The following is a 27,903-nucleotide window of genomic DNA, read 5'->3' as shown; positions in this document are numbered from 1 at the left end:
AGTGTGAGCACACCTCCCTTCACACCCAGCATGTCTGCCCTGGCTTTCTTCCCCAGCAGCGCGTAGGATACACAGCACATCTGTAAAATGCCGCACCCCATTTCTACACTTCATTCCTACAGCTGTTGCAAACACCCCGACGTGCTCACACATGCACGCACACACACATCTGCACGGGTGCTCATGCTTCAGAGGAACAGCACTTTGGGAGAGATTCAGTGTCTGAAAGGCTGCAGTACTCCTGGGGATTACTTGGGTAACAGGAGCTGGAAGGCCAGGCCAACAGCTCTGCAAACCAGACCAGGGCAAAAATGTTTCTCCAGGGGCAGGAAGCCTTGACAGGTTCAGGAAACATCAGAAATACGACCTGTTGGCACAGGAATGGTTGCAGAAAGAAATACGTCTTTAGATACCTTCATTGCACAAGTGGCTGGCAGGAAGGCAGTGGAAAGGCAAGGCAGGATGTGCAAGTACAGCTTCAGGGGTGTCTCAGGAGGAGAACACCTTCCGCATAGCACACTTTGCCTCATTCAAGGTAGCCACAGCATGTGGCTTAGAGCTGAGCAGAGTGCAGCTCAGGGTTACAGAGCTGTAAGCCCTGGAGTTTTTCTGTGTCCTGGAAACTATTGGGTCAGAGCTAGGAAAAAAAATGCATTTCTGTGTGCAGTACTTGCAGGTTTTATTCAGCAGAGGAGAAACCTTTCTGCTGTTGGAGCAATGAATGGGAGACCAGTGGTTACCCTGAGAAGTAACTGAGTTTTAACAAGGCTTTACCTCAGCAAAGAGTGGTGGGCTCCATCCTTTGTTCATCTGCACTCCTTGGGTTCATGGGTCAGCCCCGGTGTTGACCTGCAAGGAGACACATGAAGTTAAGGTCTCCAGAAACTGCCAGTTATCTTGTGGCCTTCATATTCCAAGTGAGCTGGCTCAAGCCCCACCTTGACACATCTCCCAGTGCTCTATGCACCCTCCTCCATCTGTGTGAGCGTTGTTGCATGTGGCATCACTGAAGTAAAGCAGTGTTTATGTGAGGTGCTGCAGACCTCTGCCAGCCCCTCGGGGCCTGTGTCCACTTCACCACGCAGCTGAGATTGCCTGTACAGGGATGTCCCTGCCTATTCCCTTCCCAAGACAGGTACCACTGCAGCAAGTCAGCAAGAAACTCAATCATTTTGATGGAAATTCAAGAAATAAATGTCCCCAGCGGGTCTGGGTTGCAAAATCACTGTGTGAATCTTTCAAAACCTTTAATGTACATGAGCTGATGGGGAGACTGTGAATAGGAAGAAACCCTGTCTGGGAGAGAGGGCAGAGCGTGCTGACACTTCCATTCACCTCTGAGCACATCCGGACAAGCTGTGGGTCTTTTGGAGGCAGGTGCAATTAGGATGAAGTAATTTCTACTCTATGTATCTCCTACTTTGACAATCCTTGTGAAATAATGAAGGGTATTTTACTTGCTGCTGATTTGGGGGGGGGGGGGGGGCAGCAGGCTTCTAGCTGGTGTTTCCAGAGCCCAAAGCAAGGACAATAGCACTGCTCTTCCCACTTGCATTGCTCTACGATGCTTCATATTTGGCCCAGGCATCAGGATCACTGAAACCATGTCTGCAACTTCATGCAGCTTACTGCAGCGGAGCCTCTCCCCTTTCCCAGGATTACATGTGCCCAGAATGCACAGCTACTCTGGGGTTAGCCATGGAGTTGCTCCGTGCCTGTGGGAGTGGTTTACAACTCTGTGTGGGTGGTAGATTCAGCAGGAAAATATTTGATTATGCTGAAGAAATCCTGTGATGTGCTGCAGCTGTAATACCTCTTGCATTAGTCAAACAATAGCACGCCAGCTACCTTGCCCATCACATTAAAGATGACTTATATACTTCTGACACAAGCGTGTGTGTGGCGTGCTGCCATCCTACGTTCTCAGCTGAGGTCAGCCTTACATGGTGTGTCCTTATTTCCAGGCTTTTCTTGTTTGTGGTGTTGTGTTCTGCCCATTTACTAAATGGCTTTCTTTCTCCTGGAAAATGGGAATTCTGCTTTCACATTATCTCAATCCTAATCAAAGTCCATATAGTCTCATGGTCACAAACATCATTAGTAGAATGCCACCTGCAACAGCAAGGGTTGGGGCAGGGACTGAAATGTGTAGCTGCAAGCGGTCATTTCTGTGACAGGAATCTCAAGTCCAGCACTTCTGAGTTATAGGGACATTTTCTTGATCTGCCTGAAAAAATTATGTATTACTTAGTGTCCTCCTCGTACCACCAGCCATCATTCCTGTTTCTGTGCCCTGAGCACCCTTTCCTGCTTACTTTGATTTACCCTTCACCTTTCTTTCGCTGATGCTCCTAACTCCAAGCGAGTTTCTGATCCAGCTGTGCAACCACTGCAACCTGCAGCCTGCCCACTGACCCCAGGAAGAGCAGAAACAACAGATTGTGCTTTTCTAGGTGGCACTCAAGCAATAGGTGAAAATTCAGTGCCATAAACACATTGCATTTCCCTCACAAACCCAGTGCTTAGGGACCTTCAGCATCCTGTGGCTAGTGAGCAACCGGATCCTTTCCATCCAGCATGGTGCTGTCTTTGTCTTGCAAGTAAATTATCCAGCACCAAACCAGTATCTACTAAAAAAAAATCCTGATCTGAGGGGTTGATCACTGACATGTCTAAGCCCCATTGGAAACTACAGCTGGAAACTCCAACCACCTAATCCTCCTTGTGCCTTGCCCATGGGCTGTTGTCATGAGCAGTACCTGGCACAACATGGGCAGAGCAACCTGGTCTAGTGGAAGGTGTCCCTGCCTGTGGCAGGGGATTGAAACTGGATGAGCTTTAAGGTCCCTTCCAGCCCAACCCAACCCTATTGAGTCGGTAAAACATGGCAACAGTGCTTGTGATTGTCTTGTATGTGACACCTTTGCGATTAGAACACTCACCGGGTCAGAGAATACTCATGGAAACTCAGAGGGAATTCTGTGTGTTTTGATGTTCTTCTAAAATTCATCGTTCACGACATTTATGTCTCATAGCTTCTGTGGAATGCCAGAGCTGAGAGCACTGTAACATTAGTATGTTGCAAGATCAACTATATTTTCCACAGACATACAATTTTTGAGCATTGTAAGCACATAAAAGGGATTAAAGCAATTAAGAAGCACCAGGTACAGTAAGCACCGGCTTACTGCACCATTGTAAGCTAGACCTTAATCAAGAATATAAAAGCAATTTTAATAATGCTTCTTAAATGGAGGATGACAACAGATGAAGTAGGAGAATTTCCTACCCTGTGATCACACAGAGGTATCTGCACTTTCCCTGGTGCTGCTGTGAGTGGGGAAAAGAACAGGGTAAATACAGAGAATGGCTAATTCTCCAGAGGAAATGTATGTGAGATCTATCCTGGCAGCCCAAGCACACCCTGGAATGCATTTGGCTAAGGGTGCCACTAAGGCTATTCGTAAGTTAGTAGTTTTGGAACTTTACCTCCAACCTTTACCAAATCTCAAACTCTTTATTTTCAGAGAATAAACAAGATTTATTTTATCTTTGCTTGATTAGAAAGCAACCTCAAAGTGAGCTGAAAACAATCCATTTCTTTAAGGCAGGTAACTCAGTAGTTCATTTAAATAGGTATGTTCCCAGAGTTCCTGTCAGCACACCCTGTCCCATCCCTGAGATCCAGAGTACACATATCAGCCTGAGGATCCAGATGCATTAGAGGGGCTCTATGTGGACTGCAGGGCTGGAAGGCAGTGAGGCAGTTCACCACTTGAGACAATTCTTGCCTCTTTTGAAGTACTCGCTAAACCTGAATTGAGAGAGCAGTGGATGGAAGGAATATAAGCATGACCTACTGTAGTACTTCCCCTGCCTGATATTTTTCCATCTCTCTGAGTCAGTTAAGGAGCTTGGAAGGATTTAGTCTGTGGGTTGAGGTTTTTCTTTCATTTCTCACCAGCCACGGTCAACACCTGCTCCAACTAAACTTATGAACTGTAGCTCCAATAGTGAGCCATCTGTGGAGACACCAAAGAGGTATCAAACATTTTTATTATATATTTTGTCTTGTACATATAAAACTTTTTAGTGACAGTTTCCCTCTGATACAGGATGCTCAGCTAAAGGGTGATAAAGAAAGCTGCCCTGGTAAAGTGGCCTAAAACCTAGAAAAAACAAGTGTGCCTCAGACAGTGCTGGAAATAGCATTATTATCACTGCTAAGCCTGCAGTGAAGGGCTCAGTTTTGTTGCACAGTGTTTGCAAAAGGAGGGGCATGGTACAGCTCCCAGTGCTCATGTCGACAGATCAAGTAAGGACTATTGTCAGCAGTTTTTCCCATGCTGTTGAGGTAGTGATAAGCACCTCTATCCTCAACACATGGACAAAAGATTTCAAGAACTCTTGGATGGTGCCTGTATCCATGCCACTAATTTGGAACTGAGGATATGGCAGCCTTAGACGATTTTAATTGAACTGCCTGTGGGATGGAGCTGGATTTCAGTTCTGACATGGCAGCTCATGCTGAAGTAGTTCATGTACTACATGGTGCTCTGCTTACAGCACTTGTGAGATTAAATCTCCTATTCCATGCAGGTGCAGAGAGATTTGCATCTGTCACTTCTGCTGCTTTTCTTGTCTCTCTTCATTAGGAGCATGAAGCAAAGGTCAGGGTCCTGGGAGGCCCATAGAGGAGTGTGACCTTGCAATGCAATGGGAAGGCTACCATGTGAAGGACCATGTTGCAGTTCAGAGGCTCATGCACGGGCTGGTTGTTTGGGCCTTTGGAGGTGATATTGCTATAGGTGACCCATAGGTTCCTTTCTGCAGGGGTCACTGGCTCAAAATGTTGGAGCATAAAGATGAGGGAGCTGTTGTGCTGAATCAGGACAGTCCTCACACTCTGCAGGAGGTCAGGAGGGGAGAGCAGGGTGTTTCTTCCTAGCCTGGAGTTAGTTCTTTAGACCTCATCATTCCAAAGAAACAAAATCTTGTGCTACAGAATAGGAGGAAAACATTTTCCTTGTACTCTCATTCCCCCATTCATTGGCTTCTGAAGTTTTGAATGGTTTACTCCAGTGTCAGGGCATTGCAAATGATTTCCCCTCCTTACATTCACAAACCCACACTCCCCCTGACTTTCCTTTAGGCTGTTTTCTCCCACACACAATACCATGAAATTAAGTGCCATGAAACCTTTTCTGATTCATCACAAATATGGAGAAGATCTTAGTCAGGAAGGGGAGATAAGGTGTGAAAGCACTGACAGCACTTTGTTTCCGGCTGCTGAGGTTTCCTTCCAGCAAAGCCAGCTTCAAACAGCCTGGAGGCTTGGAATGGGGACTGCAGTATTGAGCTCTTAAAGGAAAGCCTGTTTCCAAAGCAGGGCTGTTTGTACTCCCTTCCACTCACAGGTCCAACCAATCTTTGCACTGTTAGGAGCCAGGGGCAGGCTGTAAACCTTGCTAAAAGCCTAGAAAGATGCAGGGGAGCAGCAAAGGAAGGACAAAAGATTAGCAAACTATCTGCACATAGGGGTGGTTCCTACATGCCATTGGCAAAAGCAAAGCGAATCCAAAAACAATGAGGTAAGACTGTGGGGCCTGTTCTACCCTAGTGCAAAAATCACTTCTAATCCTTTATGTTTTAAGGAATAGTTTTGTAGCTATACAAAAAAGATGTGGATGGGCTGGAAAGGGTCTAGAGAAGGGCCACAAAGATGATCAAAAGACTGGAAAGCCATATGAGTAAAGGCTGAGAGAACTGGATTTGTGTCACTGTGTTCCAGTATTTAAAAGATGTTTACAAAGAAGATGGAGACTCTCTTTTTACAAGGACTCACATGGAAAAGACAGGGATAATGTCTTATTAATAATATAATGTATCTCGCAGGTTATCCTGGTGAGATTCTGATTGGACACAGTAGGAAAATTTTTCACCATGAGAACAGTCAGCCACTGGAATAATCTCCCCAGGGAAGTGGTGGATTCCCCAGCACTGGACACTGTTAAGATTCAGCTGAACAGGGTGCTGGGAATCTTTCCTCGGTCATGCTTTGCCGAGAAAGGTTGGACCAGATGATCCATGAGGTCCCTTCCAACCTGGTATTCCATGAGTCTGTGATCCATATCAGTGGCTGATGCAGCCTGCACAGCTTCACATTATTCAGGGCAGTAACTGGGTTTAGAGCTGCTCAGCATAAGAGATCTGTTAAAATCAAACCAAACTCCAAACCTATTTATAAAGACATGAGCTAGCGCCAGTACAGGTGCTGTAGGAGTGACAGGTTGTAGCTGCTACAGATCCTTTGGACCAGGGAAAGTTACTGCACACTGAGCAGACCCAGAGGTCCTCTGGCTTGCTCTGCTGTATTCTCATAGTTTGGCCGATGAAACTGTGGAGCATTTAGCTCCTAAAATAGCACTACACATGACAGAATGCAGAGGTACTAAATCCAGTCCTGAAAGCAATATGAGCACACTGAGGAGGGATTATGCTAGATGTTAAAGCCCTGATGCTTGGCTGATGTGGTAAGTTCAGACTAGAAAGCAGCTGCTTTGACTTCAGAGTGCTGCTGGATCATGGAGAAGGGACACCACATTCCTTCTTCAGCTCTACAACTTTGATCACAAAAATCATCAGCACTTGGACCTCCTCAGAAGCTGTGTTTCTTGACTGACATGATGTCCCAGAGTGTGTGTCTCTCTGAAGGCCTGACACATCATGTTATTTCTCATTCTGCCAAACAGATGCAAAGTGAACTTTTTTTCCCCCAAACACCCCAGGTTTCCGCTTTCCTTTGGGAGGAAATGTCTAACCACATCTGTGAAAGCCCTCTTTGGTTCTGTTGGCACGTAGAGCTTGGGTATTGTAACTGGTTTTCCTCTCAATACGTCATTTCAGTTTGAGCAAGTGGCTTTCTACTGCCTTGCTGTACAGTAACTAATTTCATAGAATAATAGCTTCACAGAATCACAGCCTGGTTTGGCTGTGAAGGGACAGCCAAAGCTGTCCCTGTGAAGAGACCTTAAAGCTCATCCAGTTCCAACCCCCTGCCATAGGCAGGGACACCTTCCACTAGACAAGGTTGCTCCAAAGCCCCTTGAGTATCTCCCAGGGCTGCAGGACTCTTTTTGTTCACAAACCACCTTCACAGTCCAGAGGATGACAAGGAAACTGCTGATTATTCCTTCTCTTCATTTGCTAAATTGAGTATGAACATGTGGCTGATAATGGAGAGCAGAACTTGTAGATACTGGTCTGCCAGTGCTAAATTACACTCTCGAAGAGTGAAAGCTTTTAGCCTGACTCTAAAATCCTCTCTGGAAGATTGTGTGGAATATAAAATCTAGCCTGATATTGAATCTATTCTTAATAGTACTGATCATTATTTTACCACATGTTTACAGGTAGTTTTCAGATTTTCCAAGCATGAGGATCAAAGGCTGCATTTAGTACACTAAGACAAGACTCTCTCTTGGATGTATTAAGCAGGGTGTTATCTCTCATCAAGCCTTTTCTGTGTAGTTCTGAAAAACAATCATCCCCCTTCCCCATTCACTCTGATCATGACTAAGCTGAAGAGAAATTTGTGATGTTACTATCTTGGTAAATTTAGTTGCTTCCAGTAGATGGCATTACAGCAGTGCAGTCCTGATGGAGGTTGGTTTCTGTCCCTACTTCAGCTGCAGGAACAATTCCTCTTTTACTGCGTGCACAGAAGTGGAGTTTTTTTTCTCCTAGCACTCAAAGTAAATGGGTTTAAAACACTCGTATTCTTTTCATTTCCTACCCAATAAAAGATTTTATTTCCCTGTAGACAAAACCTTTATTGACACAGTTTAGTGGTGAACTTGGCAGCGCTGGGGGAATGGCTGGACTTGATGAACTTGAAGGTCTTTTCCAACCTCTTTGATTTTATAATTCTATGAATTTTCAATGTGCATAACCCAACAATCACTTTATTTTAGAAAATTTGTCCAGACACTGAGTGCTTTGGGTTGAATTCACAAATATGCAAAGCGCTGGGCGCTGCTCTTTCATGTATGACATTTCTTCCCGCAAATTATGTATCTGGGCTTTCTGTATGGCAGAGGGGAGTAATCAGTCACTTCACACCATCTTCACAGCAGCTAGCAGGCAAAGGAGAGATGAATTACAAGAAGCAGCTGGTTATTTTAACCAATTAATTACATTTCTAATATATTTGCAATGTTTTAAGTGCATTCTTTGTACAGTCTCAAAAATGCAAAAATATTGTTGAGGGATATGCTGGCATAAAAAGCCTCAAGCCAAATATTAAGGTAACTGTTTTTACTGCTAATGTCAAAGTCAGTTCTGATCAAAGCGTGTTACCCCACTGAGTGCATTTGGGCACAGCATAAGGGGACACCACAGCCCCTCCACATGGATTCCCAAAAGCCACTCTTTGAAGTGCTTGACTTGAAGTCAACTCATACTATTCAGTAATCAACAAGTTATGTTACAAAAATAAAGCATTACCAGAAACGTGGGCAGCATTTTCTGTTGTTTACCTTTGCATTACAATAAATGTAAATTAGAATTTGTCTTTATTTAATCATGCATTTGAGTATTTGAAGCCAAGACAAGCTGACTCACAAAAGACAACTCCTAGCATTTAATTTTCCTTCTATGTAGTTAAAACACATTCCAGTTCTTCCTCATTGACCTAGCATGGAATTTATTAGCTTGCTCCCCAGTTCACAAAAAGCTGAGTAAAATTTAAACATTTCCCCATGATTCATCAAAGCTGTTTGTCCACCAGGTTTTGCACTTGCAAAGAAAATTCAGTGCTCAAAGTATTTTTCTTCGCAAGCAAAAGCAAGCTGTGGCCTGGGGAGAAGGGAAGAGAGGGGTAAGCAGGGAATATGTCTCAAGTATTTGGGCATCACAGGTGTAGTGGATGGCACCTTCCCCCATTTGGGATTTCCCAAAATGAGGAACCTAACGCAACCCTTGAGGACATCAGGATGTGTGTGTATGTGCATGAATATGTGCATAAAGATAGACAAAACAGTATTCCCTTCTTTACCCAACAGGCCTTTATTGGTTCTTGAAGCATGTTAGCATCCTGTTAGCATCACTCACGCAGGATAGAAGGCTTCATGTGCCCTGATGGAAGCACTGGCTGCCAACCCTAGACTGTTACGCCCAAGGGTTCTCTCCTGCTCCAGTACCACTTGAGAGAGATGCAGGATCTCAGTTTCGGCATGGTTGGATGGCTGTTGGTTGGGATTTTGAGAATAACTGTTTCAAATGAAGTGGCCTATATAAGCCTTTGACTGTAGTGATAGGACAAGGGGTGATGGGTTCAGACTTAAACAGGGGACATTTAGGTTAGAGGTTAGAAAGAAATACTTTACAGTGAGGGTGCTGAGGCGCTGGCACAGAGTGCCCAGAGAAGATGTGGCTGCCTTATCCCTGGCAGGTTGAATGGGGCTTGGAGTAACCTGGTCTGTTGGAATGTGCTCATGGCCAGCGGTTGAAACTGGATGAGGCTTTAAGGTCCTTTCTAACCCAAACCATTCTATGATTACACTAACTTGCTTATTTTCTTATTTGATATTGGCAGTCAGTCAGTATTATTTATTTGGTTTGGTACCAGTATGTTTATTCAAAAGGAATGGTGGTTTGGGCTTTCTAGCTCAACTTCTGCAGAAGTTGCTGTTGTAACTCTACTGTCTGCTGTTTGCAGCTTTTACAAAGTTTTGCAATTAAATTGTCTGTATTCAGTGGTCAAAAATAATTTTCCATTTGCTGAGAAAATGAGCAGAATGGCTAAACTTCAGAGGAAACTTGTGAGAGGGAAAGCATCGACAGTCTTTTGAGTATCAAAACTGGTGTGACGTACATTTGCATATCCCAGCTGCTAAACAGCCCGAGTGGAAAGCAAAAGGAGATTTGCTAGGGAAATAGCTTTGTTGAGGGGAAAAAAAATGTTATGGTGTATGTATATGTCACTAAAACCACATCTCTGAGTCATTCACAGCTGCCTTTGATGCAGACAGCAGGGGCGAAGGCACTGCCACTGCTTGGTGCTTGTTCCCAGGGCCATGACTGGCTGTGCTGCAGCCACTGTGGCTGGGTAGGTCACGGTGTCCACAGTGGCTGCAGGCAGGACTCTGGGCTGAGCTTGATTTAACTCCATCTGGAAAGGCTGTCATGGTGGCACCAGCTTATAGTGATGTGTGCTATTGCTGTACCCCTGCTTTCTTGCCGAGCACAGCCCTAGGGCAGATCTGCACTGGAAGAACCAGTGATGCAGCTCCCAGTCTGCTCTGTCTCCACCCATCCCAGCTGGCCGACAAGGGAGCCAGGGCTGGGGAGCAACAGCAGAAAGAGATGGAAGGAGATGGGAAGTGCAGCATCTTCCTCACAGTGTGAGAACTTGGGTCAGAGAACACTGAGGGTCAGACCCATTTGTCTGTGTATAATACACGTAACTCTGGTGTGTGTTCAAGGCCTCTGTCACCCTTACACTGATGTTTCCCTTCAACAGAAACGACCTGGGAGCGGCCCAGCAGCGTGCCTGGGACTCCAAAGAGCCCTGTGTCACAGAAGAGTTCTGCAGGTACTGTTTGCTGCTGTGACTGACCACTGCATTGGGTGAATCTGCTTCTCCACCACTCAGCAGAGCAAAGGAAAATGCTGTGATTACCTGAGAAGTGTATTTAATGTACATGGTCATGCAATTGTAGCAGAATATGGGGGGGGGGGGGGGGTGTCACTTCTGATACATCTTCTTGGCTGTTGTTTCCCTACTGATGCATCTTCTGGCTGGGTGTTTGAGGTGTTTGCTCAGAGCTGAGATAGCTTCTTCCTTGGAGCATGGAGGCAGATGGTGGCCCAGCAAGCCAGCAGGGCTGCTGGCTCTCAGTGGGAAGACAGGCTGCCTTTCCCAGTCCCACTTTCTGCTGGGGTAGGGGAAGCAAACAGCTCCAGCATGGGGTCCTCCACAAGCTGCAGGTGAGTATCTGCTCCACTGTGGACCTCCATGGGTTGCAAGGGGACAGCCTGCCTCCCCATGGGCTCCACCATGGGCTGCAGGGGAACCTCTCCTGCAGTACCTGGAGCACCTCCTGCCCTTCTTCTGCACTGACCTTGGGGCCCACAGAGTTTTCCCTAACATATTCTTACTCCTCTCTCTGGCTGCAATTGCTCCTGTGCAGTTTCCCCCACGTTCTTAAATACGTGGACCCAGAGGAGCTACCACTGTCACTGATGGGCTTGGCCTTGGCCAGCAGCAGGTCACTCTTGGAGCCAGCTGGCATTGGCTCTATCAGACATGAGAGAAGCTTCTGGCACCTACTTACAGAAGCCACCCATGTGCCTCCCCCCACTACCAAAACCTTGCCACACAAACCAAACACAACATACCCAACTTCTTCAAACACTAACTTTACCAAACAATGATAGGGGAGTTGTTTTGAGTCTGGGCATCTCTTTTTCTTAGCTCTTTCCAGCTCAGTAACTCCTGTCATAACTGCTGTTAAGAGCCTGCTGTGGGTCCATGGGCTGAGCTTCTGTAGAGTCCAGTTCTGGGGTCTTTCTGGATTGGAGTTAACACAACACATTGCCAGCCTGTTGGAATGGGGAGAAGCATCCGTAGTTTCTTAGGCAGGAGGCAGTGAGCACTGCTAATTCAAAAAAGACACTGATTTATATCTGTCTGTTCAATTAGTGATTATAGTTTTTTAAGTGTGTATTTATTAATTTGCTACCAGCAGCGAGCCTGTTAACTCTTCATCTGTTCTTACAGTGAATGGCTACTACATCTCTGGGACCCCAGTACACCAGCTTGACTCTGGTCATATGAGCCTCCGAAAAGCCAGTGGGGATCCACAGGTAAGTCTGGGGCAAAAGTTCAAACAGAGCTATCCATGGATACATGGGTCTCCACTTCAGTAATTTTGGAATATGCCCAGGGCAGGAGGTCAAGAGTCATTTTCTTTTGGGAACTGCCAGACCAGACCAGATTTGTTGTATCTAGAATAGTTAGTCTTTGTGTCCAGCTGGTAAAGCAGTACAGAATGCCAAGATACTTGGGATTTTTTCATCCTATCACTCTGACACTTCAGTGACTATTAACAACCCTACAATTTTTCTTGCCACTCCAGCAAGAAACCTGGGCCTCTCCCCAGCACAGTTCTCTCTCTAAACTTGCACATCTGCCCATGTCTGTATCTCATTGTGTTTTCTTGCAGCTCCAGCTTTCCCTCCCAAAGACAATATTCACAAAGAATTTGTCTGAAACTTGTTTCGCAATTACTTCATCCATTCCTGCATGTCCTCTTACAGACCCTCCTCTGTGCGTGACATAGCATGTGCCTCACCCATCTCATCACTGACCCGTGGACAGTCTCCCTGCCTGTTTGTCCAAGTTTTCAGTAAATATCTCTGCACTTTTTCTTGTACCACTTTGTGTCCGTGGGCGAGTCTTCCCCACAGGTCTGCAGATGCAGCACAGGGCCCTCGTCCAGCTTCTCCCATGAAACTCTTCACTCCCCGCCAAAACGACAGTTGAATAGGTGGTGGGTTGCACTCCTGTAGGGTTGTGCTTCCCTGCCCATTGGTAACCCTGATGTTACCAGACCTGAGTCCTCTTGCCTCATTTCTGTAGTAACTGACAGGTTCTTCTAGGTGCAACTCCTTAAATACTCCAAGTGAAATGATTTGTGTGCTGCTGCCATCCTGTCTTGGGTTGCCTGTTGCTATCAGCATCTCTCTGATGTTCCCTATTTCTTGGTCTTAATTTTGTGTTGTCTGCCAACTGTCCCTCTTTGCCTCAACCCACTTTCTCACCCATTGTCTCCTAAGTAGTGGCCTTCAGGCTTGCCCTCATGTGTTCTTATTGCAGCTAAGTTAGCATTTCTGGTTTTGCTTCCACACCAGTGGATTCATCTCCCATGACACAGTTCCGCACTTACTTCAGACTCCCTGTTCCTTCCACATCAAACATCTTGCACTGCCCGTGCTGCTTCTTCTCTGAGCAGTTTGCACAGGCTGGAGGCAGACCATATTAAAAAAACATATAAAAAAAACCATGACCAAACTAGGTCAAAAGCGTTTTAAAACCTGGTGTAGTGCAGTGCATTGTCAGACACCCCTGTCCACACATCTGCTGTGACACCCTCAGAGAACCCAAATAAACATGCAGGCTGTGCCTTCCTTTTAAAATAGCTGTGGTAAGCCTTTTGCAAAACATTCATTTCTCAAGGTATCTGGTTCACAGTGTTTTTGCAGTTGGTTCACAAGTCACATTAACTGACACCTCCAAAACTTCCTTTTGCTACATTTGCTACTTTCCATTTTTACAGTGCTGAGCCTGACTCACATTTATAGCCACCTTTTTGGACAAATTCACTTCTGAGCTACATGGGGAGCCCATTACCATGCACTGCTTTGTTCAGCTGCCTCAACCATCAGACTGACAAAAATCCCTTTCATGACTTTCCTCATTTACTCTAACAGCCTCTGTGATACTTTCTTTCCATTGCTCCTTTATTACAGTTTTTCTCAATTTGAAATCCTGGCTTCATTCCTGCTTTGAACCTGTAACTAGTTTATAACTGGCTGCATTAGCAGCAGTTCATGTCCATGCCCACTCAGGAGCCTGCTCTTCCTGGGAGCTGGCTGCTTTTGTAAGAAGAGTCCTTAGTAAGGAAAACATCTGACCGTGAACTGTTGGTTGCAAGAAGCTGTTCTCTGCACCTCAAACTCTCATGCACTTTGGACAGTCCCTCTCCCATTTGCTTGTCTTGGGCCACCCCAAGCTGCTTCGCCTTGACTGCCTCCTTGTCTGTGCTTGGCACAGGCTGTCTCCTGCTGCAGAGCTGCTTCCAGGCATCCTCCAGGATGCTTTCTTGGGCCTGGGCAGCAGCCATCGTTCGAACAAACGCTGGCAAGATCCCTCAGGCACATTTCTTGGAAACAGGTCGAGGGGGGAAAAAGCCACAGCAGAGAACAACGCGGAGCTGTGCTGCGCTGGGCGCAGGGCCAGGCCTTGTTTACGGCTTCCTAGAGAGCAGCTGAACGCTGCCCGTCCGGGTTGTCACAACAGCCACGGCGGGAGCGGCAGCACAGCCCGGCCCCGGTGCAACGCGCTCGGCCCAGGACACGATGTGACCGGAGCTGGCCGCGGGTCTCGGGCTGTACCCGAAGGGATCGCGGTGGTGCGGGCGCTGCGGCAGCACTGCCCGGCCGGGGGGCACTCATGCTGGGGGCACCGCTGTGCCGCGGGGCTCGGAGCTGCCGGGGCGGTCACTCCCCTCAGAGGCAGCGCCGCGGGGCGGGGCCGCCCTGAGGGCTCGGCGGGCGGGCGGCAGGACCGCCCCGCTCGGCAGCGCGCTCCGCCATTGGCCGCGCGGGTTGGCGGCGGCACCGCCTCCACTGCGCCCAGAGCGGAGCGGAGCCGAACCGAGCCGAGCCGCGGCTCTGGGCCATGGGGTCCGCCTAGCTCCAGCCCCGCCATGCTGGGCTTCGAGAGCGGCCGTGACGATGTGCCCCGCTTGTCTCCACAGACCCCCGGGTCCCCGGCGGCGCCGCGGCGGCAGAGCAAGGAGAGCAGCCTGACGGTGAGTGCGCGGGGCGGCGGGGGCTTCGTGCCGGGGGGCGGCGGGCAAGGGTGAATCACCGCGAGTGATTTTGGTGTGGAAACGCTCCTAAGTGAAGATCCCCGGGGAGGCTCGGGGTTCTTCTACCTGGACAGAATTCCAGTGTCGTTATCCCTTTGATCCCGGTGCATCTGGGATGAGCGGGAGGCAAGGGTGTTCCAGAGGTCCTAAATGTGAAGCAGGCATCCTGAGGAAACTTCCTCGTGTGGAAACCCCCATCCGCACCCTCTGCTTGGAGAAGCAGTCACAGGTTGGAAATGCACAAATCCGAGGAGATGGTCGTTGCCCTGCCAGGGCAGAATGTTTGTTTTTTCCCAAAGAGGTGTCAGAAGGTGTTTTTCTGTGCCAGAGTGTCCAAGTGAAGATTTATGATGGAGAAATCATCGTGAAATGGTTTGGGTTGGAAGGGACCTTTAAAGCTCATCTCATTCCAACCTCCTGCCCCAGGCAGGGACACCTTCCACTAGATATAGGTAAAGATTTTAAGTGTCAGTCTGAAGATAATCTTACATTTCCTTTTAATATTAGTAATTAAATATAGCTGACTCAATTACAGTGTTCTTCAGTATCCTGTTTACTGACATTAATATCTTTTGTGTGCCTGTTGACCTCATCTGGAACCCAGTTTGCACTTCTGGCCTCCTCAGTGCAGGACAGATGTTAAAACACAGAAGGGAAATCAAAATAGGTTTCTGAAAGTGGCTGGGAATAGAAAAGTTTGTTTAAAAGGAAATAATAAAGAAGATAAATGAGCAGAGAAATATATTGCAGCAGTAAAGGAGAGGCAATAAACATGCTTATAGCTGCAAGCATTGGCAGGGTGTAAAATCCACAGGAACAAAAAGAATAATGTTGTACATCATTAACTGTTATTAAGTGGAGGAGGTTGTTGTCTATATTATCATCACACAGAGCCTGATTTATCTGTTGGTGGATTTATGTGTTGGTGCGGCGCAATTCCCTGTGTTTCTGGTGAGGGGGATGAGTGTTTGGAAGGAGCATGTGCCAGAAGGAGCAAGTGCAGGTCAGTCACTGCTATGTAGGTGCAGTTTTGTAGGGGAAAAATATCTTCAGCAGTTTGCTTGGTTATCAGAATAGGTTGTTACAAATGAAACGTGCTGTTACTGTTAGTGTATTGAGGGAGTTGTACGTCATGAAGCTGGTTTAGATTTGCAATGTCCTGGGGAATTAGCTGCAGGGCTATGGTGGCTGGGGCTGGAAACTTGTCCAAGCCACCTAATGCAGTCCCTGCCAACCTGGGTTGGAGGGGTAGGAGCAAACCATGGGCTGAACATCATGTCTAGATGGACTAGAGATGGTGGGTTGCAAGGTGCAGCAGAAGAGTGCCTGTGTTCCTGAAATACTTGCTGCTTACAGGGCTGAGGACACAGGCTGTTCACTTAGGGTGTTTTTTACTGTTCATATTTGCTGGCCCATGTGCTATCTGGTAGCATCTGCAAAGCAAGAAGCTGTTGTGTGTTATGTCGGGGTCACTGGGTGTGCATTTGTCCAGCAGAAGTCTGAAGCTTTCAAGCATGATGCATCAGACAGACAAACCCAAGCTAATTTTAACAGCTGTTTGCTCCGAGCCATTGCCTGCATCAAGGAAGCATTGTGAAAAACAATTCTCATACAGAGTGTAAGCTGTAAAACAATGTAAATTTTCCCCCTGTCTCCTGGGAGGTTATATTTGTTCAGCATCACTCAAGCTAACATTGGGATGTTCTGAGTAACAGAGCTGTAGGGCATGTCCTTAGATTTCTGTCAAATGTTTTTTCTTGGTCTGTAGCTGTGCTCAGGCAGAACCTCTTCTTGCAGAGGGGATTTTTGTGACTAAGTCTCTCAGAAAAGCAAATCTCTCCCCAGACTGAAATCCTGTGTTATGCAAACTGTGGACATGAGGTGATGTCCAGCAGCTGCAGCCTCTCTGTCTCTGTTCCACTGCTTTCAGCAGAGGAGTGGGAGTTTGTTCCTTTCTTCCTAGGACTGCATCTGCCTCTTCTACATCCAAATAACCATTTAGGAACATGGCTTCTGGAAATCTTGAAGGATAGTGGGAGCTGGAGTATTTCTCATCTATATGCATCCAACAAGAAAAGAATATGATGTTTTCTCGTTGGTAAATGAATCTTGAAATCACTGTGTTGTCTGTTTTCTTTGGAAGGGTTATATACAGAGACTGTTATGAAACTGCTGCTTGCGCAGATTATTGATGCTCTCTTAAGAAGCAGCAGTGCAGGTCAGTGGTCTGTGTTGATTTTTGCAGTGAGATTCGAAATGGACTCATTAGTTTTAGGCTGGATGGTTTGCTGTTTCATTCCTGAAAAGCTGTCTCTGGACATGAGTTATCCATGGAAGCTGGAATTCCTTTATTATACGTGAGGGAGAGTTAAATAGAGAATATACTGCAGGGTATTGACTCGGGGAACCCACCGTGTCTCACTTGAAGAGCAAGAAACCTCTCTGCTGATATGCTACTTCCGAGTGTGGGTTTCCTTCTGAAGAATGCTCTGGTGTCTTGTCAAGATACAGCATGACTTGGAAAACGCTAGCATTTGCATTGCGTATGTTGAACACATAAATGAACACGTGCTGCAGATGGGAAGAGGGGCAGCCTACATGCAGTAACTTGGTATTTTCTGCTGCTGTGCTCTGCGTCTGACATCATGTGAGGAACAGAGTCTGAGGCTGCATGTTCTCTTCTGCTCTGGGGCTGACTGCATGGCAGAAACTCTCTGAAATCCCTTGCACGGACCAAATAATCTCTCAACCTTTGTACACATGGACCAAATAAAGAGGGCTCCTAAGCACTTTTGGTGGAACCTTCCATTTGAAATAGGAAGAATATAAATTGACTGTGTTAATGATTAGAATTTGAGTTGTTTGATCTCCCATTCTGTTGTACCATAGCTGCAGCATCACCCTGCCAGTGCTAAAACCCCATGCAAACTCATGATATCAAAGCTGCCTAGACACAGTCCAGGCATTTCTGGGCCTCTACTGAGTGCCCAAGCCTCTTCTGAGATCTCCAGCCTTTGCATTTGACTCTTTTGCCCAAACAGTCCCTCATTGCATCCAGTGGAGTTGGCCATTGTACTTTTTGGGTCTCAGCTGGAATTGTAAAGCAGATACTGAAGTTAAGCTATCCGGCACAACCATGCTGTGTTTAAGGTGCTGTGAATGTGTAGAAATTGAGAAAAATAATGTGCATTTTGAAGTTGAATAAATGAACAAGCATGTTGCCCTGCTTTAGTCACTTTAGCATGGCCCAGTAAGCTCGCCCACTGTCTGCTGCTTTATTTATATAGTGCCTTATGTAATAAACATGTAGTTGATTACCTAACCTTGATCAAATTATTCTTGGTTTATTCATGTTGCTGGGCAATGTGTCATTTACTGTGAGTGCTGGTAGCAACTTCAGAGTCTCCAGAGAGTTTGAAATCCACAAAATGAATGTGTGTGTCCAAACCAACAAAGTTTCTTGCTCATGTGCATGCTGCCTTTGTGCAAATTCTATGCACTCACCTGCCACCCTATGACTTTTCTTCTCCTGTCACCCCTTTGCATCTCAGACATGGTCAAGAGTTACCTACAACCATGAGTAAACAGCTCACTTTGCCATCACTGCCAATGTATTCCTGTGAAACGTGAGCTGGAATATTTAGCTGCTAAAAGTATAACTGCTTTTGCTCATGATCAGTATACAGACAAAAGTATTTTGAACCATTTATTGAGTTTGGTCCACAACAGGCTTGTCAAGAGAAATGCATCAATTTTTGTTGCTTGTCTGGGTTGTGTCCCCCTGAGCTTTGTTGTCACCATGGTTTTCACAGCATGTCTTCTCTGTCTGCATACCTTCTTCTAGCCTTGGTGAGCCCGGGGCTCTCCCACAGATTTGATGGTGCCACTCGTGTCCTGTGGGAGCTGGAAGGACAGGCTGCTGTCTTCTGGCATGTTTGCTTAGCTTATCCCTGCAGTACGCCTTGCTGGTGCCTTGTCATTAATTTTTCTTTGTTGCAAGCTGACAACAGCCATTATTTTTATTAGCAAAGAGGCCAAATGAGGAGTTAATATCATGGTGAGGCTGATTATCACCTCAGAAGAGCCTATGCAAATCTAATGCAGGTCATAATGCCTTGTTTTCCCTTGAAGTTTTGTGCCTCCATCCTTAGCTGAGATGTGTTTTAATTTGTTTTGTTTCTTACTGCCAAGTCCAGCTGTAATAGTCAGCTTCTGCATGTCTGTTCGGGTCTTGCTGGCTATCAGCATTGGGGAAAGAAATTAGTGCTGCCATGGTTTGAATTTGGACCTTGCATGTAGCCTGACTGGCTCTCAGGGATGCAGTTAGTGAGAACAGTGGTCCCTTGTATGGGGAGGGGGAATTGCTCTTTGTGGGACTGATAAAGCTAATTAATGCTGTTAATAAACATCAGGACATCATTGTGAGATGCTTTGACTCTCTAGCATCAAAAAGCTCATCAGTGGGACTAAGCTGGTGAGCCTGAGTGGGTTTTTTTTTAGCTATCTTTGATTTTAGGAATAAGAAGAAGAGCATTTCAGAGGGAGAATTGTGGGGAGAATGAGATGTGGTCACTCCACTGCTGGCATGTAGCCATGTTCTGCTCAGTGCCAGCTCAGTGTTCTCCTCCCTGCTGGGAAACCCTGAGAGGTTTTAGAAATGTTTGGAAATACAGATCTAAGAGCTCTTGTTGTATGAAATCTGTGGTGATGAAAGGAAAGAAGGAGTCAGAGGATTTCCTGTGCAGCTGTATATAACTTTCAGTAATATTCGTAGAGTTTCAGAAACTTTCATGCCCCCTCCAGGACTTTGTTCAGAAAACTGTAAGTTCTGTTAAATTCTGTTTACCACACAAATAATCTTGCAAAAGCTTCTGCATTTTGTTTTGTCAGTTCTGACACCAGTTTCCTTTTAAACGGGATGCTCAACCCAAATGGCCTCATGACTTTTTCCAGACCTTTCAGCATTGTTTCTAAACAAGTATAAGCTTCGGAGAAGTGGAGGATGTTTGATTTATTTAATAAAACTTTGCGTCTGATGATATTCTTTGAGGAACATGTGAATAAACTCTACTCTGATCACCTGTTGATGTGTGTACTCACTGCTCCTCTTCCTGTTGTGCATGTGGACATGGTGCAGTGCGTTTGGTCCATACACAGTCCAAGCATGGGCATTTCCAGTGACTTTGTATTTATTTCTTTAGGACATAGTGATGTAATAGAGTCTTAAAGTTCATTAAGCAGCTTCCAGCCAACACAGATTTAGTTTTTGGGAAGCAGATGCTGGTTTTAGTGGGAAATTTGAATTTCCTTTGCAGATTTCTAAGCTGCAGGGAACAACTTGCGTGCCACTGTATGTGCTCCCTGCTGCATGTTACCTTCATGTGCTGGTGCACAATGTGATGACATCCAGCCTTCTGGAAAAGGCTTTAAAATACACTTAGGAGGTACTTATTTCCCCCCTTCTCATTATCCAGTGTGAGAATGTTTGCATGCAGCTTTGGAGTCCTTAGTACAGGAAAGACATGGACCTGCTGGAGATGGTCCAGAGGAGGGCCACAAAAATGATCAGAGGACTGAAACGTCTCTGCTGTGAGGAACGGCTGAGAGAGTTGGAGTTATTCAGCCTGAGATGACTACAGGAAAACCTTATTGTGGGCTTTCAGTTCTTAAAAGGGGCCTATAAAGAAAAATGGGGAGAGAGTTTTTAGCAGGGCCTGTTGTGATGGGATGAGGGGTGATAGTTTTAAACTGAAAGAGAGAGATTCAGGCTGAGGGAGAAATTATTTACGATGAGGGTGGTAGAACACTGGCAGAGGTTGCCCAGAGAAGCTGTGAATGCACCATCTTGAGTCATTCAAGGCCAGGCTGGATGTGGTTGTAGGCAACATGATCTAGTTGCAGATGTCCCTGCTCATTGCAGGGGGCTTGGACTAGGTGACCTTTGAAGGTCCCTTCCAGCCCAAACTATTCTGTGATTAAATTCTGTGTTTCTGTGTTTGATTCTCCAGTGTTGTGTTCTAGAAATCTGCCTTGAAAACACTGCTGTCTTCATGGAAAGCATTTGGTTCTTTCTCAGTTGAAATAAGCCATTTTGAGAAGCACAAAACTCCACTCAGCAGTGTTTCCACAGGGGACCTCCTAGCCATTCTCTGAAAGTTCACCAGTAAGAAGATATGTGTAAACCAGAATACCTTGTCCTTTCCCCACTGCAGTACTGGCGTTCCCAATAATGGAGGTGTACATCGTTTCCAGCATCCCTAAAACTTCTGTGGAGTCTCTTTACCTCTTTTGCCTTTTGCTGCTAACTATTTTTAACTTGAGATAAGTCCAGTGTTCCTGTAGCTTGGCAGTCTGCCCTTGTGGGGCAGCACCTTGTCCTGGATGCTCTGAGGTGTGTTGTGTAAAGACACATGGTAGCTGTGCATGGGTCAGTGCTGCATGCAGGCTGCCAGAGAGGGTCTGGAGGGGCTAGAGGGGCTTCGGTAGATGCCGATGCTGGAGGAGTTGGAAATGCTGTAGAGGGTGGTGAAGACTGGAAGGGCTGGCATCCAAGTGACCTGTGGCTGTGACCCAGATTTTTATTCAATTGAGTGTGAAATGCAGCATCCAAGCCAGAAATCGTCAAAGCCAGAAGCTGTTTAAACCTGTCTTGACACCGCATCCTTCACTTGGTTACCTAAAACGTTGTCATTGCTGACAAGACTTTGTTTCCTGCATCTCCCCTGCTCTGGGAGGATAAGCTGCAGAATTGCTCTCATGGGAACCAGTTGGCCCGCTGTGATACCTGGCAGAGTGATTGTTCACAGGTTCTGAGGCTGTCTCAGTGTCTTAAGATGAAACTACAATATATTGTGCTATTTGAGAGATAGTGTGTGTCTATGGCAGCATAGAGGCATGCCCAGGTACAGCAGTGGCATGGAATTTGGTGATCCAGCAAAGTGGAGCCTTTTCTCTGTCTGCCCTTGTGCACCAATCTAGCACTGGTCCAGGTCAGTGCTTATTGGATGCTATCTGAAGGTAGCAATTTGGCTTAAGGTTTATAGCCACTATTTATAAGTCATCTGGGCTGATCAGTTGTGAGGCATCCTTGTAGGGATTATGGGATCTGCGTGCAGGCTTTTAGATCTTGGCGATCCCTGAGTGGAGAAGGGAAGGTAACCCAACCTACCTAACTGAAGAAAACCAGGGCAAGATGGGCTTGCAGTGTTGTCCTGAGATAACTGAGCTGACAGAGAAAAGGCAGGAGAGGAAAATTTTAGCAGAGACAGAAGGTGTTCTCAGTGGAGCATCCCTTGTGGAGGAGCTTCATGCTGGAGGCTGTGGTGGTGACTGAGGTCAGCCTGGGTTAACACAGGGCCTGATGCTGCTGGGCAAGCCCAGCTAACTGCACAGGCACATCCCCTGGCATGCCCCAACACTGCAGGGATGTGAGGGTGAGCACTAGCACCTCTCTTGCATGGCCATCCCACTCTGAACTGAGCTGGTGTTTTATATCTCCTGATGTGTGGCACTTCTGCTGTGGAATGTGAAGGAACAGGAGGTGTTTCCAGCAGCTCCTGTAGTGGGGACTGTGTGGCCAGAGGAGGCTGGCTCTGGCTGGAGATGCAGTACCACACAGCTGGTGCCTGCAGAATGGTGGTGAAGCAGGAGCCCTGGTCTCCTGCAGATCAGATTGAAGCCTGATGGGAGCTGAAGGGGAAGATGCATGGTTTAGAACCTGTAGGTGCAGGGTCCTCAGCCTGCTTTGAAATGGACTTGGCAAGTGCTGAACAGAGTGATTTTTGTGGAGACAGGGGGTGGAACAGAGGTCTTGCATTATGTACGGGACAGCCCCTGAAACTTCAGCATGGGCAGCCAGTAGCAGAGCCAGTGTGGGTTTGTAGGAACAGCGTTGTATCAGCTAAAGGCTTTGTCTGCCCTGCTCTACCATAGTGGCTTTACTCTGTGTCAGCACTTTGCTGTGTCCTTTTTGATCCCCTCTGAATAGCCAAAAGGCAGATTCACTGTGTGTAAGCACTCCTTTTAGGTCTGCCCATGCAGCTGTGCTAACCCTGCCCACAGCTTTGTTTCTGGATTTCCTGTGAACATTAACTCCCCAAACCCATAGTTACATTTGCAAGTCTTCCATCCCCAACTTCTGTTTGTTGCTCAATTAATACACTCTTAGTGGCCAGTGAACCTGTGGGGGCAATAAGAGGCTGATTTTAGTGTGCCTGCCCAGCAGAAATGCAGGGGAGCATTATATACTGGCAGTGAGCTCTGACTCTTGTCAATGCTTCCTCTGAAGGGCTTAACTACATCCAGAGTTATTCTGCAGCACCTTCTGCAGTAGCTGTCACATTCTTCACTTCCATTGTGCTTTTATCAGGCTACATTTTCTACTGTGATAACTTAATAAGCACTTGTACTTCTTTATGCCTTTGTTTAATGATTGTGTGATGAATCCTGTCTCAGATTGCTGTGGGTTTTGTGTACTGAAGGCTACCTGACTTAAGAGAGCCCCTGTTCCTTTTTGCAGGGAGCATCACTTTCAACTGAAAAGGTCTCTGGAATGAACAAATAACACCTTTTTATGTAATCCTGTAAGAGGCTAAGATAGCTGAGGTTTTCTGATGAGATATTCCAATAGTGCCTTCAGTGCTGTCTGCTGCTCACAGCATTTTGTGTGTTCAGGGTGTTCCACGTCAGGATTTTCCCCACACTTTGTTAGGGATCTAGGAAAGCTCCCTGTATGGCACTTTCCAAATCAAGCAGTTTTCCTCATGTGAAACAGGGAGGTGATTTTCCTCTGAGGCAGCACTCCTGCTTGCTCACAGGAGCTTTCTGGGAATACTTAGCTGCTGTTTCCATGAAACAACCAATTTTTCTTCTCTGACATTCATTCACTGGATTTTCTGATTGGAAGAGTGTGTATATAACCCTTCATCTGCATAGATCTCATCAACAGCTCCATTTCATTACCTTCTGTCTTTTGCTTTTTTGTTACAGATAAACTGTGTGACTTTCCCCCACCCTGACATAATGCCAGAGCAGCAGTTGCTGAAACCTTCAGAGTGGAGCTACTGTGATTATTTCTGGGTAAGTAGGCAGCCAGCCACATGCCATATTGCAGCTCTTGAGCTGCTGAAAAAGTGGAACAAACAGCTTGATTTGTGGTACAAAGTAAAGGAGAATTTGGGCTGAAATGCAGAATATTAGGGCAGCACAAGGGAGACTGAAGACACCAGTGGAAACCATCTCAATGGTGTCAGATGTGGACAATTATCAGAAGAATGTCCAGAAAGGCAAGGTCAGCTCTCAGGAGATGGTTTTGTCCTACATCCTCCCCATTTACTGACCAAACTACACATCTCGAAATACCTCAGCCAAAAGGGCTATGCAGCAGGAGGTGGCTGGCAGGCAATGATATTTCACTGTTTCCAGAGCATGAGAATTAGGAATGCATGAGGAAGCTGGGAGTATCACATTTAGAACAAGCAAATAGAATCATAGAATGGCTTGGGTTGGAAAGGGCCTTAAGCTCATTTAGTTCCAACTCTTGCCATGGGCAGAGACACCTCGCACTAGACCAGGTTTCCCAAGGCCCATCCAGCCTGGCCTTGAACGGTGCCGGGGATGGGGCATTCACTTAGATTCAATACCCTGCATTTGAAGACAGCCAATTTAGAAATGGAAGCTCAGATCTCATTACCAAATTCAGATCTCTGCCTTGCTCAAATATATCTCTGGGTTAATCCATCATAAAGATGAAAATCAAGTCGCTGAATTTGGTGAAGGTCCTTTACAAACTTTCTGTTAAATTGGAAAACTCTCCTATGGGATATTCTGTAGGAGAGATGATAAATGACTTTTTAAAGGATGAGGTTTGAGGAGGACAGGCTTCTAAGTAGCTATTAAATGGAATAGTTTTAATGCAGGCTTCAGCAGGGGAAGTCTCTAGTGACTGTGTTTCTGTGTGTGCCCTCTCGCACTTAGCTCCGCTTTCAGGATCCTGAATCAGATTAAAATGATATAATAGTCCTTCAAGTGTGGAGCTGATAGAAAAAGACTCTTCTACTGGGAAGCTTTTTTTGGGGTGGGTGAAATGCCGCCTCCAAAGTGAAGATTTTCTGAATTTTGGGTGTGTTTTCAGTTATGGGATGTTGAAGGATTTCCATTTCAAACATCAAAATAAAGAGTTTTACTTACAAAAGTGTACGTGTTGGAGGCACAGCAGCACTTCCCCTCATGTGTACTCAGTGTTGGTATGATAACTAGTGGCAAGTTGTAGTAACTTGCTACAATACGCTGACATAATTGCAAATTGTGACATTCCCAAACCATCAGATTTTCTTCAGCTTCTTCCAGTATTGTGATCCCAATGAGCAATAAGTCATTCATGGTGTAGACGCTTATGTTTTGCACATGTCTTGCAGAAGTCACTGCCCTCTTTGGTTCTTTCCATTTAATCTTGGCCACCACTTGGTTCCTTGGTTTTGGTCCAATCTTGCTGTCAGTGAAACTCCACTGAAAGCTGCCTTCTGCAAGCTTGTATCCTCCCATAGCTCTGCTCCCAGGACTTTTCCTCTTGTTTGGTCTTGTCATCCATGACTTGCCTTCCTTCTTCCATCAGCTCCACTCCTCCCATTGTCTCAGCTGCCCAGTGCCTGGTGTCGTACTTGGATTAATGTGGCATTTTCCTTTGTGCAGATGTGCAGCACCCAGCGCATCAGAACAAAACCCGTAGCCCTTAGGGAAGTGTTTTCCATGCCTGTTTGTTGGAAGAGGGTAGGAAATTAAATTCTGAAATAGAGAAATGCCGAAAGATCAGGGAGAAAAGAGCAGAGAGAAAACTGACTTGGTCCTTGTAGTGACCCTGAAGTCAGTGGAGCAAAGGGTAGAAAGGGCTGTGTTGGAAACAGTGAAAGATGGGATGTGTGGTAGTAACCTGTTGAACAAGTTGCTGCTTTGCCTTGCCTTACAGCCGACCTGTGCTGTATTTTTTTGAATGCAAGTCAGGGTTGAGCCTGACAGTCTGTTAAAGGTTGTTTAAGGCTACATTACCCCTGGAAGGAGCAAGCAGTGTCCTCCCTGTCCTCCTCCTCCTATTCTCTTGTGCTGCCTTTCTCTATGCAGGGTGGGCCATTGGGGCTCATGCTTGCCAGAGCCAGCCCCAGTGCTGGGGCATTGGAGTAAGAGGATGGGGAAAGAGAAAGTATTGGACTGTTCCTCTGACAGGGGCTGAGGTGCTTCAACCATCAGCTGTGATCAGGGAGGGCTCTTTGACCACCACTGCTGCCTGTAGCCCTGACTCCTTGGGCACTAGAGGCTTGGAGCTACATGTCTGTGCTTTTGATCCCCGTATCTTTTTGTTGAACTTGCTTTTTCCTTCCAGGCCGATAAGAAGGATTCGCAAGGGAACAATACAGTGTCGGGATTTGAGATTCTTCTTCAAAAGCAGCTTAAAGGGAAACAAATGCAGAAAGAAATGGCAGAGTTTGTTCGAGAAAGGTAAAGAGCACTTTGCTATTAAATGAACTGTTTATGGCAATATATATTTTTTCCTGATTTAGATATTCCTTTGGTACATTAATTAAACTATGTAAAAGATATGCTACCAATTCATAAAGAACATTTTAATTTTCCTTTAATGTCCATCCACACTCTCCAACTTGCCTCTCCTGCTTTGCACACTGGCTGTCCATTTAGGTAGAGGGAACCAAGAAGGTTTTACATTGCAGATTCAAGGAAAACTTGAACATGGAAAAAACAAGGTGAAGGTATTTTGAAAGGAACTATTTTGCCTGAAAAATAGAGAAGCAATTTGTTGACATAGAGCATAAACACAGTTACCTAGAGGAAGATGTAAAAAGACATCACTTGGGAATTCAGGTGGATATGGAGCTGAAGTACACATAAAGATATTTAGATTGAGCCCCAAGTCCTAAAGGCAGATGTCTTTACCAGAAAATGGCAGAACGCTGTTAATGGTCTGTTGCTCTGCTGATATGGGAGGTGCACTGAGCACCAAACAAGCAGTTGATAGATGCTCAGTTCAACCAGGTACAGGAGATGATGTGACATCATTACTCGTAAGTAGTGTCAGTATTATTTGAAATCATTTGTCATGTGTCCAGGCCAGTGTAAATCATCTTGAGGATGACTCTCACAACTTGAGAACAGCCTATAGGGAAAAAGCAGTGTTTATTCCCAGGAGGAAGGCAGGTCACGCTGGTGCTCTTGTCTTTTTTAAGGTATTAAAGATGTGGCAGCAGTGGAGAAATGAAAAGGATAGGCCAGGCAATGAGGACAGTGATACAGGAGGTGCAGAGGGCCCAGCATCCACATGTGGTTCATGCTGCCTGTGACATAAGACAGTCCAAGGGACAGTGTACTTTCTGACCCAGTGTGACCAGAGGATGCAGGTAGAAGGAAGGACTAGCTGACAAAGAAAAAATACATGCTAAGCTGGAAGATGAGGAGAAGGTGAGCAGAATTGTGATAGCCATGGACAGGGAAAAGAGGAGGATATCTGCCCCAAAGAAAGTAATACATAATAAAATCTGGTAGAAACAAAAGAAGGGAGCATTCGAGAGGGATGGAAGGTTGACATGAAATGAGAGAACAAAGAAAGAACAGCTCTGACACTGAGAAGAGGCATGTTTATGTCCTCAGTAGAGAGAAGTAGGCATGTTGGTAGAAGGAAAGGCAGAAAAGATTCACTGTGTGCTGGAAACAAGGTTTGGAATTAATTGTGAAGAGAATCTAGATGGGAGTTATAAAAAGATGAATACATTTTCCTTCTGTTTGGAACAAATGATTCAGGAGTGCTGTGTGTGGAAAATGAGGAGGATTGTGTTGAGTTGGAGAAGTTACTCACAGAAATGAGACTTCAGGCCATCAGGGGAACCTTTACATTTCCAGCTCAGAGGGAAGAAGGACTGATAGGAAGAAGGACTCGGGGAATACAAGACTATGTATAGGTGTTTTCATGTCCAGAAAAACCCTCTCCATCTGCCTTCTGGAGGTGAGGTTTAGGCAGCTGATAAAAAAAGCTTTAAATAGGAAGCAGGGATGAGACGTGATAACCATATTACTTCATCAATTAACCAACAAGAAGCAACACTAACTGAAATTCAGTTTCTCAAGTAGGTTCTTTAAGAGGAACTACTTGTAAATAGCAATTCTGTGTTTATTCAGCACCTGTTGACGAAGGTAGGGTTATAACACAGACTTTGAATTTGAATAAAACAGGCCTCAAAACAGG

General features: G+C 45.9%; 1 protein-coding gene across 3 annotated transcripts in view; it reads left to right on the top strand.

Moving 5' to 3' along the window:
- Positions 1 to 27,903, top strand: part of GAS7 (growth arrest specific 7) — an 89,261-nt gene that overhangs the window by 40,923 nt on the left and 20,435 nt on the right. For all 3 annotated transcript variants that reach the window (XM_057423112.1, XM_057423107.1, XM_057423122.1), the window contains exons 3-7: positions 10,523 to 10,594; positions 11,783 to 11,868; positions 14,544 to 14,597; positions 23,646 to 23,735; positions 26,032 to 26,147. In XM_057423112.1, coding sequence (XP_057279095.1) covers positions 10,523 to 10,594; positions 11,783 to 11,868; positions 14,544 to 14,597; positions 23,646 to 23,735; positions 26,032 to 26,147 — 418 coding nt within the window. The remainder of the gene's footprint in view (positions 1 to 10,522; positions 10,595 to 11,782; positions 11,869 to 14,543; positions 14,598 to 23,645; positions 23,736 to 26,031; positions 26,148 to 27,903) is intronic.

This window comes from Pezoporus wallicus, unplaced genomic scaffold (genome assembly GCF_028554395.1).
Source record: "Pezoporus wallicus isolate ANWC-B61680 ecotype Strahan unplaced genomic scaffold, APGP_CSIRO_Pwel_v1 contig_8723, whole genome shotgun sequence".
Lineage (NCBI taxonomy): Eukaryota > Metazoa > Chordata > Aves > Psittaciformes > Psittacidae > Pezoporus > Pezoporus wallicus.
This window is presented reverse-complemented; position numbering and strand designations above follow the sequence as displayed.